At 46.4% G+C, this 20,446-nt stretch overlaps 1 protein-coding gene across 4 annotated transcripts in view; it reads left to right on the forward strand.

Moving 5' to 3' along the window:
- CTBP2 (C-terminal binding protein 2) overlaps positions 1-20,446 on the forward strand; it is a 148,579-nt gene that overhangs the window by 118,709 nt on the left and 9,424 nt on the right. For all 4 annotated transcript variants that reach the window (XM_040439022.1, XM_040439024.1, XM_040439023.1 and 1 more), the window contains one exon: positions 8,526-8,581. In XM_040439022.1, coding sequence (XP_040294956.1) covers positions 8,526-8,565 — 40 coding nt within the window. In that variant the 3' untranslated portion in view covers positions 8,566-8,581. The remainder of the gene's footprint in view (positions 1-8,525; positions 8,582-20,446) is intronic.

Genomic DNA, 20,446 nt, shown 5'->3' on the forward strand with positions numbered 1-20,446 from the left:
CGAGCATTCTCATTTTATATACTAACCTTTTATGTGGTACAGTGTCAAATGCTTTGGAGAAGTCCAGATATACGACATCCATTGATTCACCGCGGTCAAGTCTAGAACTTACCTCCTCATAGAAACTGATTACATTAGTTTGACATGACCGATCCCTCATTAAGCGATGCTGATATGGCGTTATTTTCATTGAGGTACTCCAAGATAGCATCTCTTAGAAAAACTTCAGTTTACCCACGACAGATGTTAGACTTACCGGCCTATAGTTTCCAGGCTCTGTTTTTTACCCCTTTTAGAAAATTGGCAACACGTTTGCTAAGCACCAATCCTGTGGAACGCTCCCTATCAGTATAGTGTCCTTAAATATCAGAAATCATCTACGTTTTTCATCTACATTAGAGATGAGCGAACTGATTCTGAACAAATTGCATTTGTTCTGAATTTCACCCAAAAAATTCTGCCAAACATATATGAAGTTTTGGCTATTTGTTTTGGACAAATCACGCAAAAACTGTCCCAGTGCCATTTTACTCTGAAAATTGTTGGGGAAAACAAGGAGGGTGGATGAAGATGATGAATCACATGACCCTGGGAGGAGGGCTAGCCTTGATTGGCTCTAAGACTGACAGCCTGATCAGCCAATTAGAAGGTAGGATTCTGGCAGGTCCTTTTGCTCCCACCTCCATACACACCATTCTGTGCTCACCTTACGATCTGAAAGCATGTGTTTTGGCTGTCTGCTAGCAGTCTAGGTGTGATATGGAGAATATAGTAGTATGTTTGGGGTTTTATAGTGGTAGATTTAGGCTTTTATTAGGGAATGTATAGAGTGAAAGCCTGGTTGTGTGTTTCATACCGCTGCTGGCAAGTTCTGCATTACAAAATCCTGCAACAACTTCATTTTTTTCTGTAAATGGACAGCCAGCCATTTGTTGTGAAAAACTCCAAGTTTCTACCGTTCATAAGCTTATTGCCAGCACCTCCAGCGTACATTCTGCAGTGTTCAGGGTGCGTTCACTGAAACTCGCACCATTTTGCAAGCAAGTTCAGTCAGTTTTGTCTGCGATTGCGTTCAGTTTTTTCCGTGCGAGTGCAATGCGTTTTGATGCGTTTTTCACGCGCGTGATAAAAAAACTGGAGGTTTACAAACAGCATCTCCCAGCAACCATCAGTTAAAAAACGCATTGCATCCGCACTTGCCTCCGGATGCGATGCGTTTTTCACTGAAGCCCCATTCACTTCTATGGGGCCAGGGGTGCATGAAAAATATTGAACATGCAGCGTTTTTTTTTACGCAACGCAGAACGGATGCGTCAAAAGAACCGCTCATGTACACAGATCCATATAAATGAACGGGTCACGATTCAGTGCGGGTGCTATGCGTTCACGTCACACATTGCACCCGCCGGAAAACACGCTTGTGTGAAAGGGGTCTAATTCATTTCAATAATGCATTGGATTATATCAAGATACTGTGAAGTTACAGCAAACAACACTTTACTGCAATAATTGCATTGGTATACCTGTGTTAGTGGATGCATTGTATTATTTATTACCTCTTCCATCACACCACTGCCGCTGTCTGCCTGCCATCATGTTCTGTACCACATGGCCACTGCCACCACAGCTGCAGCTCCCATCTATTATTACCCCTACACAGCCGCCACTACTACTAATACTACCCCAACAGAGCCGAAAACACATAACCTTTCTTGTCTATTCCATGCTGTGCTGCTACCACTACTAATGCTACCACTATTACCCTACACAACTTAGGCTTGTTTCACATTTGTGTAAGACATCTCCGGCAGGCTATTCCGGCAGGGAGCAGCCTGCCAGAGATGTCTGGATCTAGCACTGCTGGACAGTACCTGATACCTGACGGCCCCATTAACTATATTGGGGACTGATGGAGATCCTGCCACAACGCTGCAAACGCGGCAAGAATTGGCCAGACATAAACCGCACAACGGTTTTCGTCTGGTTGATTTTTGGCGTATTTGCCAGGTTGTGGCCGGATCTCATATAGATAATGGGGCCGGACAGAATTCTGGCAGCACCCAGCTGGATCTGTCAAACACAAATGTGAAACAAGCCTTACCTGTTCCACATCCACACTATGCTGCCGCTGCTCCCAAATAAAAGGAAGATTTTTTTCTGGCTAATTAAATTTCAGAATATATAGAAAAGATACAGCGGCTCACCTCCTCTCTATAGGGAAGTGGTGCTCACCCCCAGGTCCCACCCTCAGGACCAAGTAGGAAATATAATGTAAACAACAGGTATGGGGGGGCACACTACAAAAGGGAACACCAGGCAGTATACTGATAATACACTTTATTGTGCTAAAATATTTAAGAACATACCCCTAAAATATACATAAAATATAGACCATATACAAATCTATGTAATGCACACAAGGTAATACCGCAAAAAACAACCGTATAGCAGCTGGTGGTTAGTAGTTTCAATCCTATAGTAATGTCCACAATCACTGTGATATCCAGCAAATGTCCAGATGTGGTGGATTAATACTGAACAGTTCTTATTTAGTAACCCCCAGTAATGTGAGTCACAGTCTTAAACTGTGGGGCCAAATTTGATCCAAAGCGCTTGCTGGGTACGGCCTATAGTGATAGGCTCAATACCGCTGCCTCCCACAATACAATACTGGTAATATATATGCTCAAGCTGAGCTCGGTCTTACCGGTCTTCACTGCTAGTACTGCAGCGTTGGTCTGAAAGGCCGCACACCCGCAGCGTCCCACGTGGTGTGCTTCTGCCTGAACGTAGCGTCCCACGTGACCGGGTATCCAAGGAGACCGGATGCTTTACTTTGGTGACGTCAGTATTGTGCGACTGTCATGGATGGTGTACAGGAAACAAGACAATGCAATACAATTAATGACTCACTGGATCCACAACTAAGGAACAAAAGGGAGACCCCTACATGAGACCTGCCACTCTCCCTAATTGCTCAGCCTATGCGAACACCCCAAAGGTGGATGGGCGCATATCCACGTACCTCGGCTATCTAATACCTGAAGACCCTACAATAGTGAGGGGACACGACCACCGGCTCCCTACACTAGACACGGAGGGAGTCAGGGTCACCTGAAAATCCAGCAGACAGAAAATCACAAATAAAGGAACAGCACTTATCTTGCAGAGGACTGAGAAATAGAAACAGCATGCATGCACACACACTCCAGGAAGTTGTATAAGCCGCACACTACTGCATTATGGGGAGGAACTTGAAGGGAAGCAATCAGTCCAACTGCATGACAGCTGAGATAGACTAACGAGATGAGGAACTAAACCAAAACAAAGAAACTCAAGGAGGAGGATCTGGAAAGCTCCTGTCAGAGCCTCTCAGCTGTCTGGTTGTGACAGTACCCCTCCCTCTACGAGTGGAGTCCGGACACTCAGGGCCCACCTTCTCAGGATGGGACCTATGGAAAGCCCTGATGAGACGAGTGGCCTTAATGTCCGTCACTGGGACCCACATCCTCTCCTCAGGACCATAACCCTCCCAATGAACGAGGTACTGGAGGGAACCGCGGACAAGACGAGAATCCACAATCCTAGAGACCTGAAATTCAAGATTTCGATCAACCATAATCGGAGGAGGAGGCAAAGGTGAGGGTACAATAGGTTGAACATAAGGTTTCAATAAGGACTTATGAAAAACATTATGGATCTTCCAAGTCTGAGGAAGATCAAGACGGTAGGCAACAGGATTGATAACAGACAGGATCTTGTAAGGCCCAATAAACCTAGGACCCAACTTCCAGGAGGGAACCTTTAATTTGATATTCTTGGTAGACAACCACACCAGATCACCAACATTCAGGTCCGGACCAGGCACACGTCTCTTATCTGCCACACGCTTATATCTCTCACTCATGCTCTTTAGATTATCCTGAATCTTTTGCCAAATAGATGACAAAGACGAGGAGAATCTGTCCTCATCAGGTAAACCAGAAGACCCCTCTCCCGAGAAAGTCCCAAACTGCGGATGAAACCCATATGCACCAAAAAATGGTGACTTATCAGAGGACTCCTGACGACGGTTATTTAAAGCAAACTCAGCAAGGGACAAAAAAGAACACCAATCCTCCTGATTCTCCGCCACAAAACAGCGCAGATATGTCTCCAGATTCTGATTGACGCGCTCTGTCTGGCCATTCGACTGCGGGTGGAAAGCAGAAGAGAATGACAACCGAACCCCCAAGCGAGAACAGAAAGCCTTCCAGAATCTGGAAACAAACTGCGTGCCCCTATCAGAGACTATGTCTGAAGGAATACCATGCAATTTGACAATGTGGTCAATAAATGCCTGCACCAGCGTCTTAGCATTGGGCAAACCAGGAAAAGGGACGAAATGCACCATTTTGCTAAAACGGTCCACCACCACCAGAATCACAGTCTTCCCCGAGGAACGAGGCAAGTCCGTTATGAAGTCCATGGACAGATGTGTCCAAGGACGGGAAGGAATGGGTAAGGAAAGGAGAGGACCTGATGGCCGTGAATGAGGGACTTTGGCACGAGCGCAAGTCTCGCAAGCTGCCACAAAACCCTCAACCGACTTACGAAGCGCAGGCCACCAGAATCTCCGAGCGATGAGATCCAGTGTGGCTCTTGCCCCCGGGTGCCCAGCAAGGACCGTATCGTGGTGTTCCTTAAAAATCTTGTGTCTCAAAGCGAGAGGCACAAACAACCTCCCAGGAGGACAAACATCAGGAGCCTCTGACTGGGCTGCCTGCACCTCTGCCTCCAATTCCGGAAAAAGAGCAGAGACCACCACACCTTCAGCCAAAATGGGACCCGGGTCTTCAAAATTCCCACCTCCCGGAAAACAACGTGACAGGGCATCTGCCTTTACATTCTTAACCCCAGGGCGGAACGTGACAACAAAATTAAACCTTGAAAAGAACAAAGACCATCTGGCCTGTCTCGGGTTCAGATGCTTGGCTGACTCCAAGTAGGCCAGATTTTTATGGTCAGTAAACACGGTAATAGGGTGTCTGGCTCCCTCTAGCCAATGGCGCCATTCCTCAAAAGCCAACTTGATGGCCAATAATTCCCTATCTCCCACATCATAATTTCTCTCCGCGGAGGAGAGTTTCTTTGACAAAAAGGCACATGGTTGCCATTTGGCAGGAGAGGAACCCTGAGACAAGACCGCACCCACCCCTACCTCAGAAGCATCAACCTCAACTATGAAGGGTAACGAAATATCAGGTTGTACCAGGATGGGAGCGGAAGCAAAACTCTCCTTGATATTAGAAAAGGCCTTACGCGCCTCTACCGACCAGGAAGAAAAATCTACCCCCTTTCTGGTCATATCAGTGAGTGGTTTAACAACAGAGGAATAATTCAAAATAAATTTCCTGTAATAATTGGCAAAGCCCAAAAAACGCATCAGCGCCTTCTGATTCTCAGGAAGCTCCCACTCAAGCACAGCGCGGACCTTCTCGGGGTCCATGCGAAAACCAGAAGCGGAGAGAAGAAACCCCAGAAATTGAATTTCTGGAACCGCAAACACACCTTTTTCCAGTTTCGCGTATAATTTATTCTCCCGCAGGAAGAGCAAGACCTGACGTAAGTGTTCCTTATGAGTCTTGAAATCAGGAGAAAAAATCAAAATGTCATCCAAATACACTAATACAAATTTTCCCATTAAATGATAAAAAATGCTGTTCACGAAATGCTGAAAAACGGCTGGGGCATTCATCAAGCCAAAAGGCATAACCAAATTCTCAAAATGGCCCTCAGGGGTATTGAAAGCCGTCTTCCATTCGTCTCCTTCTCTGACCCTGACCAGGTTGTATGCCCCTCTTAGGTCTAATTTGGAAAAGACTTTAGCCCCAACAACCTGGTTAAACAGGTCCGGGATCAGAGGAAGCGGATAAGGGTCACGAATAGTGATACTGTTCAGCTCCCTGAAATCCAGACAAGGTCTTAAAGAACCATCTTTTGTCTTAACAAAGAAAAAAACAGCGGCAACAGGTGACTTCGAGGGTCGTATGTGTCCTTTTCTCAGACTCTCAGAGATATAAGCACGCATAGCGACCCTCTCAGGTTGGGAAAGATTGTATAAACGAGATTTAGGCAGCTTGGCGCCTGGGATGAGATTAATAGGGCAATCGTACTCCCTGTGCGGGGGCAAATCCTGAACTCCACTCTCAGAGAAGACATCCGAAAATTCAGAGAGGAAAGGTGGTACAGTCTTAGTAGAAACCTCAGAAACAGATGTCATGAGGCAATTCTCTCTGCAAAAGTCACTCCAACCATTTATTTGCCTCGCTTGCCAATCAATGGTGGGGTTATGTTTAGTGAGCCAGGGTAGCCCCAACACTAGAGGAGTAGGCAAACCGCTAAGGACAAAACATGACACATCCTCAACAAGAGCATCACTCACAATTAAACGAATATTGTGAACTATGCCCTTTAATGATTTCTGAGAAAGTGGAGCGGAATCAATAGCAAAAACAGGAATATCCTTTCCCAAAGTGCATACCTGGAAACCATGAGTTATTGCAAATTGATTATCAATGAGATTGACAGCTGCTCCACTATCCACAAAAATCTCACAAAAAATGCTCACTACCCCCGGAGAACGTATCCGGGAGCGAAATCTTAGGCTCAGAACAAACTCCATGAACGCAGAGGACTGAGAAATAGAAACAGCATGCATGCACACACACTCCAGGAAGTTGTATAAGCCGCACACTACTGCATTATGGGGAGGAACTTAAAGGGAAGCAATCAGTCCAACTGCATGACAGCTGAGATAGACTAACGAGATGAGGAACTAAACCAAAACAAAGAAACTCAAGGAGGAGGATCTGGAAAGCTCCTGTCAGAGCCTCTCAGCTGTCTGGTTGTGACAGCGACAGCTTTCACAGCAGCGCTGCTTAGTCCGCTTTTCTTCCTTTCTTTGCCGGCTTTGTTCTTTTTCTTTGGCTTTAGGTGGATCAACGCTCACTCTAACAACCGCCAGACGCGTTTCGGGGTCTCTCTGAGGAAGGGGCGAGAGACCCCGAAACGCGTCTGGCAGTTGTTAGAGTGAGCGTTGATCCACCTAAAGCCAAAGAAAAAGAACAAAGCCGGCAAAGAAAGGAAGAAAAGCGGACTAAGCAGCGCTGCTGTGAAAGCTGTCGCACAATACTAACGCCACCAAAGTAAAGCATCCGGTCTCCTTGGATACCCGGTCACGTGGGACGCTACGTTCAGGCAGAAGCACACCACGTGGGACGCTGCGTGTGTGCGGCCTTTCAGACCAACGCTGCAGTACTAGCAGTGAAGACCGGTAAGACCGAGCTCAGCTTGAGCATATATATTACCAGTATCGTATTGTGGGAGGCAGCGGTATTGAGCCTATCACTATAGGCCGTACCCAGCAAGTGCTTTGGATCAAATTTGGCCCCACAGTTTAAGACTGTGACTCACATTACTGGGGGTTACTAAATAAGAACTGTTCAGTATTAATCCACCACATCTGGACATTTGCTGGATATCACAGTGATTGTGGACATTACAATAGGATTGAAACTACTAACCACCAGCTGCTATACGGTTGTTTTTTGCGGTATTACCTTGTGTGCATTACATAGATTTGTATATGGTCTATATTTTATGTATATTTTAGGGGTATGTTCTTAAATATTTTAACACAATAAAGTGTATTATCAGTAGACTGCCTGGTGTTCCCTTTTGTAGTGTGCCCCCCTAATTAAATTTCAGAACGAGGCAATCTTTCTTCTGACAATCAACACTTGTGTGTGTAGAAATAAAGACATTCTACCCCTTTAATGCATAGTTTTTAGACGCTTGTGCAGAACAAGCCACTGTTTCTTCTGCCAATGAACTGCCCCATTAAGGCATCATTTTTGGACACTTGTTCCCAAAAAGCCACATATATTTTTTTATTTTATTTTTTTATACCATGTGTGTTTAAATACCATCTGCCCCTAATAAGAGACAATTTTTTGAAGTATGAAAAAACATAGCACATGCGATGGTGCATGGTGTTTTTAGCGATGCAGTTTGTTAGCCCTGTCAAGCAAGCTTTACCCATAGCTGTATATGTCAGTGTCACTCTGACCTTATTTGTATTGCCGTCATTGCTTTAAAGAGCTTAAAGGAGGAGGGGAGAGCAAACATTAAAAAAAAAGAGAATAACGAGAGAAAAATCGGAGTCTTAGGAAACCTTCAGTGTGTCATATACCGGCCCATTAGAGCACTTTTGATTTCAATCAAATTTTTTGAAAAATTTGCTGCATTGGACACAAACTAATTTCAAGAAGTTCACTCATCTCTAATCTCCATGGTTGCTTTGTAACAGCGATATACCTTTTAGACTTCCATGATAACATCGCCCCCGATAAGTGAACGGACAAAGAATTTTATTGTATCAAGTGATGATTGCAATAAATAAGAAGCCGGTCGCTCACAAGGAAGATGTTTAGATTCTATTCACTAGCTGTAATATAACAGATGTGACATTTCTGTGTCTTTAGATCCGGGTGTGTGCAGCCTCTCCAGGGAGAGAAGCGCTGATCGCTGCTTCCAATATGTAAGTACCTGACAGTCAACCCCGAGGCATAGCTAGATCTGACTGGGCGGCACTCCCCCCCCCCCCCCCCCCCACACACACACTTCTTCACAAACCCCCTCCTCTTGTGCTAACCCCACTCATATGGCAATTTTGTGACTTTTTTTCATATTTATTTTACTGTCATTTTTAGCATGACTATTGTTTTTAAACACTTTAACTCAACTCGTTTAAACCTGCGCTGTAATTATAATAGACATGTCTGATTTACCTCTACATAACCACAAGGATTTTAGTCTCTATACCTTTCATACTGCAGCCATAGGTGCCCTATACAGTTCTGTCATGGACACACGTCACCACATACACGGACGCGCTCGTACACACAGACACAACATACACGGACGAGCTCATACACACAGATACCACATGCATGGACGCGCTCGTACACACAGACACCACATACACGGACGCGCTCATACACACATATACCACATGCATGGACGCGCTCGTACACACAGACACCACATACACGGACGTGCTCATACACACATATACCACATGCATGGACGCGCTCGTACACACAGACACCACATACACGGACACGCTCGTACACACAGACACCACATACACGGACGAGCTCATACACACAGACACCACATACACTGACGAGCTCATACACACAGACACCACATACACGGATGTGCTCGTACACACAGGCACCACATACACGGATGTGCTCGTACACACAGGCACCACATACACGGATGTGCTCGTACACACAGGCACCACATACACGGATGTGCTCGTACACACAGGCACCACATACACGGATGTGCTCGTACACACAGGCACCACATACACCGACGTGCTCGTACACAGACACCACATACATGGACGTGCTCATACACATAGACACCACATACACGGACGCGCTCATACACATAGACACCACATACACGGACGCGCTCATACACATAGACACCACATACACTGACACACTCATACACACAGACACCACATATAAATTCCACAACTAAAATCCTCACTATTTGGTGTAGATTTTGCACTGTGGAAAACCCTGTGTCCCTGCACCCTAAGGGTATATGCACACAGTGTGTATTATGCATAGATTTTCATGAGGAAACGCATCAGTTTTGTCCTAATGCATTCTGAATGGAAAGCAATCCGTTCAATATGCATCAGGATTAGGGATCGACCGATTATCGGTTTTATCGATATTATCGGCCGATATTCAGGATTTTGACAGTTATCGGTATCGGCATCTATTTTGCCGATATACCGATAACGTATTGGGAACACAGATCGTGCTGCTGTCAGCGCGTTCTGTGTTCCCTCCGCAGCACAGGGGAGAAGGAAGCAGTGTCTCCTCCCCCTGTGATGCTGCTGCCGCTGTCACCAATGAAGAGACAGATGGGAAGAGGAGGGGAGGGGCTTTGGCCACTGCGCCACCAATGAGGTTAACTTACTCATTCATTCAAATTGAACAGGAGGCGGGAGCTGGCTGCAGAATCACATAGCCGGCTCCCGACCTCTATGAGCGGTAGCTGCGATCCGCGGTAGTTAACCCCTCAGGTGCCGCGGATCGCAGCTACCGCTCATAGAGGTCGGGAGCCGGCTATGTGATTTCTGCAGCCAGCTCCCGCCTCCTGTATATGAATAAATGAGAGATTTATGTTTATTGGTGGCGCAGTGTGCCCCCCCCAAGCCCCCCAGTATTAATCATTGGTGGCGCAGTTACCATGGCAGCCAGGATGCTACTGAAGCCCTGGCTGCCATGTTCAGCTCCATGCTGCTGTGTGCACAAAGCACAGAGCAGCAGGGACAGTGTGAGCTCCTATTCACCCTGATAGAGATCTATCAGGGTGAATAGGACAAGGGTTCTAGTCCCTAAGGGGGATAAAAGTTAGTGAAAAAAATAAAATAAATATTAAGTATAAATAAAAAAAGATTTACAAAAAAAAAAATACACATTAACAATAAAAATCCTCATTTTCAGCAGATTTGTGTAGGAATTATTTTTTTTCAAAAATGAAATTTCACAGAATATCGGTATAAATTATTGGCTATCGGCCTGAAAGTTCACAAATTATCGGTATCGGCCCTAAAATATAAATATCGGTCGATCCCTAATCAGGATGTCTTCCATTCCGTCCTTTGTATGGTATTAGACCGGACAAAATATCGCAGCTTGCTGCGGTATTTTTTCCAGCTAGAGTCCCAGAACAATACCGCACTTGCTGAATCCGGCATTAACTTCCATAGAGATGTATTAATGCCGGATCCGGTACCAAATGTTCTGTAATTTGCCGCGAAGCTGGATCCGGTATTCCGGTCTGCGCCTGCGCTGGGATACAGGAGGAGCTAGTTTCGCTTTTGATCTTTGAAATTTTTTTAATACCAGGTCCCTTATTCCGTTTGAAACCGGATAATAACGGATATCCAATTGCAACGGAACTGCCTGCCGTATTCTAACAACGCTAGTGTGAAAGTAGATGACATTTAAAAAAATCTCATGTTCGTGCTGCAGAAATTGACCTGTGCTGCGGATTCTGAAATCTGAAGCACTTCAGTTGTTCGTGCGGATTTTCAGTGCAGAGATCTGGGGCATATCCGTGTCACAATCCACAAGTAACACATATTTCAGTGTGGAAACGCAGCGAAAACTAAACAGAAATCCACACAAAAAATCTGCATAAAGTACAATTCTCTGCCTTTAATGTATTGTTAGTGGAATTAAGATAGAAGAGCAGGAACCGTGTTAGGGCTCATGCACACGATTATATATTTTTTCCATGTCTGTATAGTTTTTTTTTCTTGCGGCATGTTCGCAGAACTATTGACTTCAATGGGGCTGCAAAAAAATTAAAATTACTGCATTCCATGTTCTTATGTCCACATGGCTGCAAAAAAATAAAACACGTCCTATTATTGTCCGCATTATGGACAAGGATAGGACTGTTCTATTAGGGGCCAGCCTGTCCGTTCTGCAAAATGCGGCATGCACATGGCCGGTATCCGTGTTTTGCAGGCATGAGCATGAGCCAAACGCCCTGCCTGCTATCTGTTGTGGTGAATGTAGCTCACAAACCCTTCTCATCTCCAGCTTACATATAGGAAGCAAATTTGGGATAGGCTGTATGTCGTATACAAAACTTTCCATTTTGATTTTCTGGCAAATGGACTGCCAGAAGGTGCGTCAAATTTATTAAAAGGCCTGCATCTTACTCCAGCCACTTATTAAGGCCTCGTTCACATTTCTGTTTTTCACGGACGTGTGCTATCTGCATATTCCACGGATAGCACACATAGCCAAACGGAACACTTTAAAGTGATTCCTTTTTAATCCGTCCTAATAGAGTTCAATAGAGGAAGAAAAGGAAAGCAGCATTGCGTCTGGTTTCTGTTATTTTGGACAGAAAAAAAAAGTCCTGCAGACAGGACTTTTGTTTCCGTCCAAAATAAAGCAACCGGAACGGAATGCTGGTTTCCGTTTTTTGTCTATTCAACTCTATAAGGACGGATTAAAGTGGAATATCTTTAAAGTGTTGTGTTTGGCGTTCCGTTATAGCAATTCCAGTATTTTCGTTTTAATCGCATTTGAAAGGAATGCTACAATGAAAAGCGAGATCGCTGGTATAAACTCCCCCTTAGACAGTGCGGATTTACTGCACGCAAATCCACAGTGTGTCCCCTACATGTGAACATACCCTTAAAGAGAACCTGTCACATTGAACATGGTGTTTGAGCTGCAAGCAGCATGTTATAGAGCAGGAGGAGCTGAGCACATTGATATATAGTGCAGTGCGGATAGATCCAGTAAAACCTGTATATTTATTATACATTGAAATTCCTGCTCTTTCTGGGTTTAGAAGTCCAGGATGCGGTCCTATCAGTGATTGACAGCCTTCCCTCTATGAGGAGGAGGTCCTATCAGTGATTGACAGCCTTCCCTCTGTGAGGAGGCGGTCCTATCAGTGATTGACAGCCTTCCCTCTATGAGGAGGAGGTCCTATCAGTGATTGACAGCCTTCCCTCTGTGAGGAGGCGGTCCTATCAGTGATTGACAGCCTTCCCTCTATGAGGAGGAGGTCCTATCAGTGATTGACAGCCTTCCCTCTGTGAGGAGGCGGTCCTATCAGTGATTGACAGCCTTCCCTCTGTGAGGAGGCGGTCCTATCAGTGATTGACAGTTATCTCTGTATACACAGTCATAGAGGGAAGACTGACAGTCACTGATAGGACCACTTCCTAATAGAGGGAAGGCTGTCAGTCACTGATAGGACCGCTTCCTAATAGAGGGAAGGCTGTCAGTCACTGATAGCCTTCCCTCTATTAGGAAGCGGTCCTATCAGTGACTGACAGCCTTCCCTCTATTAGGAAGCGGTCCTATCAGTGACTGACAGCCTTCCCTCTATTAGGAAGCGGTCCTGTCAGTCACTGATAGGATCGCCTCCTCCTAGAGGGAAGGCTGTCAGTCACTGATAGGACCGCCTCCTCATAGAGGGAAGGCTGTCAATCACTGATAGGATCGCCTCCTCATAGAGGGAAGACTGTCAATCACTGATAGGATCGCCTCCTCCTAGAGGGAAGGATGTCAATCACTGATAGGACCGCCTCCTCATAGAGGGAAGGATGTCAATCACTGATAGGATCGCCTCCTCCTAGAGGGAAGGATGTCAATCACTGATAGGATCGCCTCCTCCTAGAGGGAAGGCTGTCAATCACTGATAGGACCGCTTCCTAATAGAGGGAAGGCTGTCAGTCACTGATAGCCTTCCCTCTATTAGGAAGCGGTCCTATCAGTGACTGACAGCCTTCCCTCTATTAGGAAGCGGTCCTATCAGTGACTGACAGCCTTCCCTCTATTAGGAAGCGGTCCTGTCAGTCACTGATAGGATCGCCTCCTCCTAGAGGGAAGGCTGTCAGTCACTGATAGGACCGCCTCCTCATAGAGGGAAGGCTGTCAGTCACTGATAGGACCGCCTCCTCATAGAGGGAAGGCTGTCAATCACTGATAGCCTTCCCTCTGTGAGGAGGCGGTCCTGTCAGTCACTGATAGGACCGCCTCATAGAGGGAAGGCTGTCAGTCACTGATAGGACTGCCTCCTCATAGAGGGAAGGCTGTCAGTCACTGATAGGACTGCCTCCTCATAGAGGGAAGGATGTCAATCACTGATAGGATCGCCTCCTCCTAGAGGGAAGGATGTCAATCACTGATAGGATCGCCTCCTCCTAGAGGGAAGGCTGTCAGTCACTGATAGGACCGCCTCCTCATAGAGGGAAGGCTGTCAGTCACTGATAGGACCGCCTCCTCATAGAGGGAAGGCTGTCAGTCACTGATAGGACTGCCTCCTCATAGAGGTAAGGCTGTCAGTTACTGATAGGACCACCTCCTCATAGAGGGAAGGCTGTCAGTCACTGATAGGACCGCCTCCTCATAGAGGGAAGGCTGTCAGTCACTGATAGGACCGCCTCCTCATAGAGGGAAGGCTGTCAGTCACTGATAGGACCGCCTCCTCATAGAGGGAAGGCTGTCAGTCACTGATAGGACCGCCTCCTCATAGAGGGAAGGCTGTCAGTCACTGATAGGACCACCTCCTCATAGAGGGAAGGCTGTCAGTCACTGATAGGACTGCCTCCTCATAGAGGGAAGGCTGTCAATCACTGATAGCCTTCCCTCTGTGAGGAGGCGGTCCTGTCAGTCACTGATAGGACCGCCTCATAGAGGGAAGGCTGTCAGTCACTGATAGGACTGCCTCCTCATAGAGGGAAGGCTGTCAGTCACTGATAGGACTGCCTCCTCATAGAGGGAAGGATGTCAATCACTGATAGGATCGCCTCCTCCTAGAGGGAAGGATGTCAATCACTGATAGGATCGCCTCCTCCTAGAGGGAAGGCTGTCAGTCACTGATAGGACCGCCTCCTCATAGAGGGAAGGCTGTCAGTCACTGATAGGACCGCCTCCTCATAGAGGGAAGGCTGTCAGTCACTGATAGGACCGCCTCCTCATAGAGGGAAGGCTGTCAGTCACTGATAGGACTGCCTCCTCATAGAGGTAATGCTGTCAGTTACTGATAGGACCACCTCCTCATAGAGGGAAGGCTGTCAGTCACTGATAGGACCGCCTCCTCATAGAGGGAAGGCTGTCAGTCACTGATAGGACCGCCTCCTCATAGAGGGAAGGCTGTCAGTCACTGATAGGACCGCCTCCTCATAGAGGGAAGGCTGTCAGTCACTGATAGGACCGCCTCCTCATAGAGGGAAGGCTGTCAGTCACTGATAGGACCGCCTCCTCATAGAGGGAAGGCTGTCAGTCACTGATAGGACCACCTCCTCATAGAGGGAAGGCTGTCAGTCACTGATAGGACCGCCTCCTCATAGAGGGAAGGCTGTCAATCACTGATAGCCTTCCCTCTGTGAGGAGGCGGTCCTGTCAGTCACTGATAGGACCGCCTCATAGAGGGAAGGCTGTCAATCATTGATAGGACCTCCTCCTCACAGAGGGAAGGCTGTCAATCACTGATAGGACTGCCTCCTCACAGAGGGAAGGCTGTCAGTCACTGATAGGCCCGCCTCCTCATAGAGGGAAGGCTGTCAATCACTGATAGGACTGCCTCCTCACAGAAGGAAGGCTGTCAGTCACTGATAGGACCTCCTCCTCACAGAGGGAAGGCTGTCAATCACTGATAGGACCTCCTCCTCACAGAGGGAAGGCTGTCAATCACTGATAGGACCGTTTCCTCATAGAGGGAAGGCTGTCAGTCACTGATAAGACCGCCTCCTGGACTTCAAAGGCCAGAATAAGCTCAGGTTTTGACATTTCTGCAAAATAAACTTGCCGCATTTTAAGTCACCCTTAGGCCTCATACACACTATCGTGTCTGTATTACGGTCCACAAACTACAGATCTGCAAAAAAGAGATACTTTCTGTGTGCAATCTGCATTTTTCTTACTCCCATTACTAGAAAGGACTATGTCCACAATACGGACAAGAATAGGACATGTTCTATAATTTGCGGACACACGGATGTGGACAGCACACAGAAAACATCTGTGTGCCGTCTGGTTTTTTTTGCGGACTCATAGAAATGAATGGGTCTGTGCGCAATCTGCAAAAAATGCAGATCGGACATGGATACAAAATACGGTCATGTTGATGTTACACTGTACTAAAGTTTACGAAGTTACGCATATGTCCTGTGGGCAGTCAGTGTTCTGTAGGCGGCCAAAAGTGCGTGGACACCTTCCAAGTGCACAGGTGTTAACATGGAGTTGGGCCCCTTCTGCAGCTATAACAGTCTCCATTCTTCTGGGAAGGCTTTTTGGAGTGTGTGTTGGAGTTTGTGACCATTCAGCCAAAAGGGCATTTTTTAATGTCAGGCACTAATGATGGCCGAGACCTGGCTCACGGTGTGTATTTCACTACATCCTAAAGCAGGCATGCTCAACCTGCGGCCCTCCAGCTGTTGCAAAACTACAACTCACAGCATTCTGTAGTTTTACAACAGCTGGAGGGCCGCAGGTTGAGCATCCTTGTCCTAAAGGATTGATGGGTTCATTGAGGTCGGGATACAGGGGTCCTCCATGTTAAACTCATGACTCCATGTCTTTATGGACCTTGCTTTGTGCAGACATGCTGGGAGAGCGAAGGGCCTTCTCCAAACTGCTGGAATCATACAATTGTGTTGTCTATGTTGTAGCATTAGTATTGACCTTTGCTGGAAATAGGGGCCAAACCCTAAAAAAAAACTGCCTAAGGGTACTTTCACACTTGCATTGTAAAGATCCGGCAGGCAGTTCCGTCGCCGTAACTGCCTGTCGGATCCGGAAATCCATGTGCAGTATTTTCTCCGGCCAAATACCATAGGAGTGACTGAACTGAAGACATCCTGATGCATCCTGAACGGATTGCTCTCCATTCAGAAGGCATTAAGATAAAACAGATTTTCCGGTATTGAGCCCCTAGGACGGAACTCAATCCCGGAAAAGAATAACGCTAGTGTGAAAGTACCCTAATACCATGACCATACTATGCAATCTGTTAGGTAGCGTTCTCTGGGCATCCACCCAACCAGATTCAGCCATCAGACTGCCAGAGAGTGAATTGTTATTCATCACTCCAGAGCCCAGTGACGACGTGCTTTATACCACTCCAGCCAGCACTTGGCATTGAGAACAGTGATCGTAGGCTTGTGTCCAACTGCTCAAAACCCATTTCATGAAGCTCCTGCTGCTCATTTCTTGTCCTGATGTCATTTCCACTTTGAAGGCCTGTAGTAATCGATGTGACAATAGCCAGGCTGTTACCCCTGGATGATTCCACTTCACTGTGATAGTCCTTAAAGAGGTATTCCCATCTCAGACAACGAGGGCATATCGCAAGGACATGTCCCTGTGTGTGGGTCTTACCTCTGGGACCTGCACCGATCTCGTAAACGCAGCCAGTAAAGTCCATTCATTTCTATGGGGCCACCGAAAAGATCCATCTGCCCCATAGAAATGAATAGGAGCGGTGGCTGCTTGGTGGGAAAGCTGGGATCCTCCAGCCACCACCGTACCCGCTCCGTTCTCGATATAGGGACCCACATCTTTCAGACAATGGGACATATCCGAGCGATATGCCCCCATAGTCTGAGAAGGGAATATCCCTTTAATCTGTTCACACCACATTAGAATATATCCATTTTTTTTTTGGGCTGTACACAGCAATGGTCCCCAACTCAGTGGCTCAGGACCCCTGCTGTGTGGCTCGCCATTGGAGTCCTGAGTTATGTTCTGGCAATTGACATTGTTGCAGACCTATCCTAGACTTACACCGAACAGTGCTAATTTGGATGGTATAATACTAGTGATACATTCACCCCAAAATATTTATTTCATGTTTGTTTTTTCCACATTTAAAATTTCTATCCTCTATTTTTTTTACTGCCGGCCGGATCCGTCAAAACGCATGCAAACTGATGGCATTTGTCAGACGGATCAGGATCCTATTCCGTATGACAAATGCATTGAAATGCCGGATCTGTCTCTCCGGTGTCATCTGGAAAAACGGATGCAGCATTTATTTTTTTCACATTTTTTGCGGTCCGAGCATGCGCAGACCACAATGCCGGATCCGTTTTGCCGGATCACTCGGGGCCGGATCCGGCATTAATGCATGTCAATGGGAAAAAATGCCAGATCCGGCTTTCCGGCAAGTGTTGAGTTTTTTTTTGCCGGAGATAAAACCGCAGCATGCTACGGTATTATCTCCGTCCTGAAAAGTCAAAAAGACTTTTTTCCATTCAGAATGCATTAGGATAAACCTGATCAGTTCTTTTCCGGTATTGAGCCCCTAGGACGGAACTCAATGCCGGAAAAGAATAACGCTAGTGTGAAAGTGCCCTAAGGAGAGAAAAAGTATACAGCATGGTGTACATTTTATTTTTTTACAATGGGAGCCTAATGCTAACATAAGCCACTGGATGCCCATCCAGCACCGTATATTCCAGCTTTCTGTTGAAGGTATTAGTTTGAAAATCCTCCCATGTATACCTCCGAAGGAAGGCTGAAGCGCAGTGTGTACAGAGCCTTACAGCTAACTAAACATGGCATTTCCAAAGTACAGCACAAGTCAGTTAGGCTGCGTTGACATCTCTGTTAGATGTGATCCAGCAGATCCCATTATAGTCAATAGGGATCCAGCAATGCCAGACACGATGAGCACGGGCAGGCTGTTCTTTGCCGGAAACGTTCACCAAGGATGTGACCGGGGTTTTAGACCTCTGTCACACATCGGTGAAACCCAGATGTGTGCCGTTCGTGGTCTCCACACGCACCCGTTAACTTTAATGCCTGTCTTCACATTGTAGTGGTTTTCCATGGACCTTCAGTCCAAGGTGACACTGCAGAAGCATGCCCTATTTTGTCCGTTACTATGGATCCCTCATGCACATTACAGTCTCTGAAATACATGGACCATTGATGGTAGATGCTCTGGAAATGACATTTGCAGCCTAGCAGTGTTCGTGGAATACGGATGACACATGGAGAGCAATACATGGACTAAACACAGACTGTCTAAGGATGAACCACTGATCATCTTGTCACGGATGTCATCCCTGATGTGTGAAAGACTCCGTACTGAGCTCTGCCATACAATCCATTCCACCACCAGCTTTAGGCTGTGTGATTTTATGCACTTTTTGAAATGACTGAATGGAATGCAATGTGGTGGAAACCTACACTAAATAATCATGAAGGATATCCACACACATTCGGCCATACTGCCCAGCTTACGGCTTTAGGGCTCCTGACACACGTTCGTGTGCATATGGGCCTGTGTTGCGGACCGCAAATTGCGCTCCGCAATGCACAGGCACTGACCGTAGGGCCACTGTATGCGAACGCAGGACACACTTGAATGGGGTGTGCCATCCGCACCACAAAAATGTAGTGCATGCACTACTTTTTTGCAGTGCGGACAAAGCCCACGGAAGCACTCCGTAGAACCTTCCAGATTGCGGACCCATTCCCTGCCACCGTCCATTCACACCATGGGAGTTTTAAGACTAGGCAAGTGCTGGCTCGGCTATTTCTGAGAGTCCCATAGCAATGAATGGAGAGCACGCCACACATGCTCAGTGTGCTCCCATTCTCTAGATAGGAGTTCGTCCCACCTCTGAGACCTGCACCTATCGGACATTGATGGCATATTGCCAGATGGGAACACCCCTATAAAAGGTCATGTGTAAGCAGGATCAACCCTATTAAACTAGTTATAATGCCTGGTAAGGCTGCTGAAAAATAAATAAATATAGCTTTCTTTCTCTGATGCATTGCTGCATTTATAAAATGGGTTTTTAGAAATTTGCAAATTAGGCTTGAAGTGCACAGAGGGCAGGCTTGGTGCTCCTACACTCGGCTTCCCTAGTCTTTGAGGCTGCAGCCACAAGACTCCATAACTGTACACTGAACATTAGAGGACTGTAGTGTTTGATCGTTAATACTGTATGAGCAGCATTTATTGTAAGCAGGAAATCCCTTTATAAAGCTATGCATTATGTAGCATATCACATACTTGATAATCTCAGCCTAGCTTATCGCCTCATTCACAAAGCAGAGAACTGTGCTCACTCAAGACCTGTTTGCTGTCAGTGAATGGGAACATTCTTCTTTACAGAAACATACCGTAAGTGTGTACAGACCCTCTTAAAAGTTAAGCCGACATGGCAGGGCTGCACGGGCGCTAATTAAACGAACGAAGGCTGCACTGTTGTTAGGCCCTTTGCAATGTCAATGGCCACGTGGCACCTTCAATACTGCTCAGCTGTTAACAATGAAGAACCGAAAACCTATCAAAAACTCCACACATATGTAGTACAAAAACACATCTTTATTAAGTGTCCACAATTAGACATACCTGGTAATAGTCCATAGTAGAGATATCCAGCTCACCTTGAATTGATATCCTTGTTGTAATCCCCCAGGTGCACGGAAACCACAGGTAAGACCTCCAAATGGAAGGCCTCTTTCACACAGGCGTCATGTTTTTTGCCCGGATAAGATGCGGATGCGTTGCGGGAAAATGCGCGATTTCTCTGCGCGAGTGCAAAACATTGTAATGCGTTTTGCACACGCGTGAGAAAAATCTGCATGTTTGGTACCCGAACTTCTTCACAGAAGTTCGGGCTTGGCATCGGTGTTCTGTAGATCATGTTATAAGGGAAAATAATAGCATTCTTTAATACAGAATGCTTAGTAGGTGGTCAATTGAGGGTTAAAAAATAAAAAAATAATTAAACTCCCCTTCTCCTCTTGATCGCGTAGCTGCCGGTCTCTTCTTACTTCTTTAATCATGAGCTGCCGGCTAAAGGACCTGT

This window comes from Bufo bufo, chromosome 6 (genome assembly GCF_905171765.1).
Source record: "Bufo bufo chromosome 6, aBufBuf1.1, whole genome shotgun sequence".
NCBI lineage: Eukaryota > Metazoa > Chordata > Amphibia > Anura > Bufonidae > Bufo > Bufo bufo.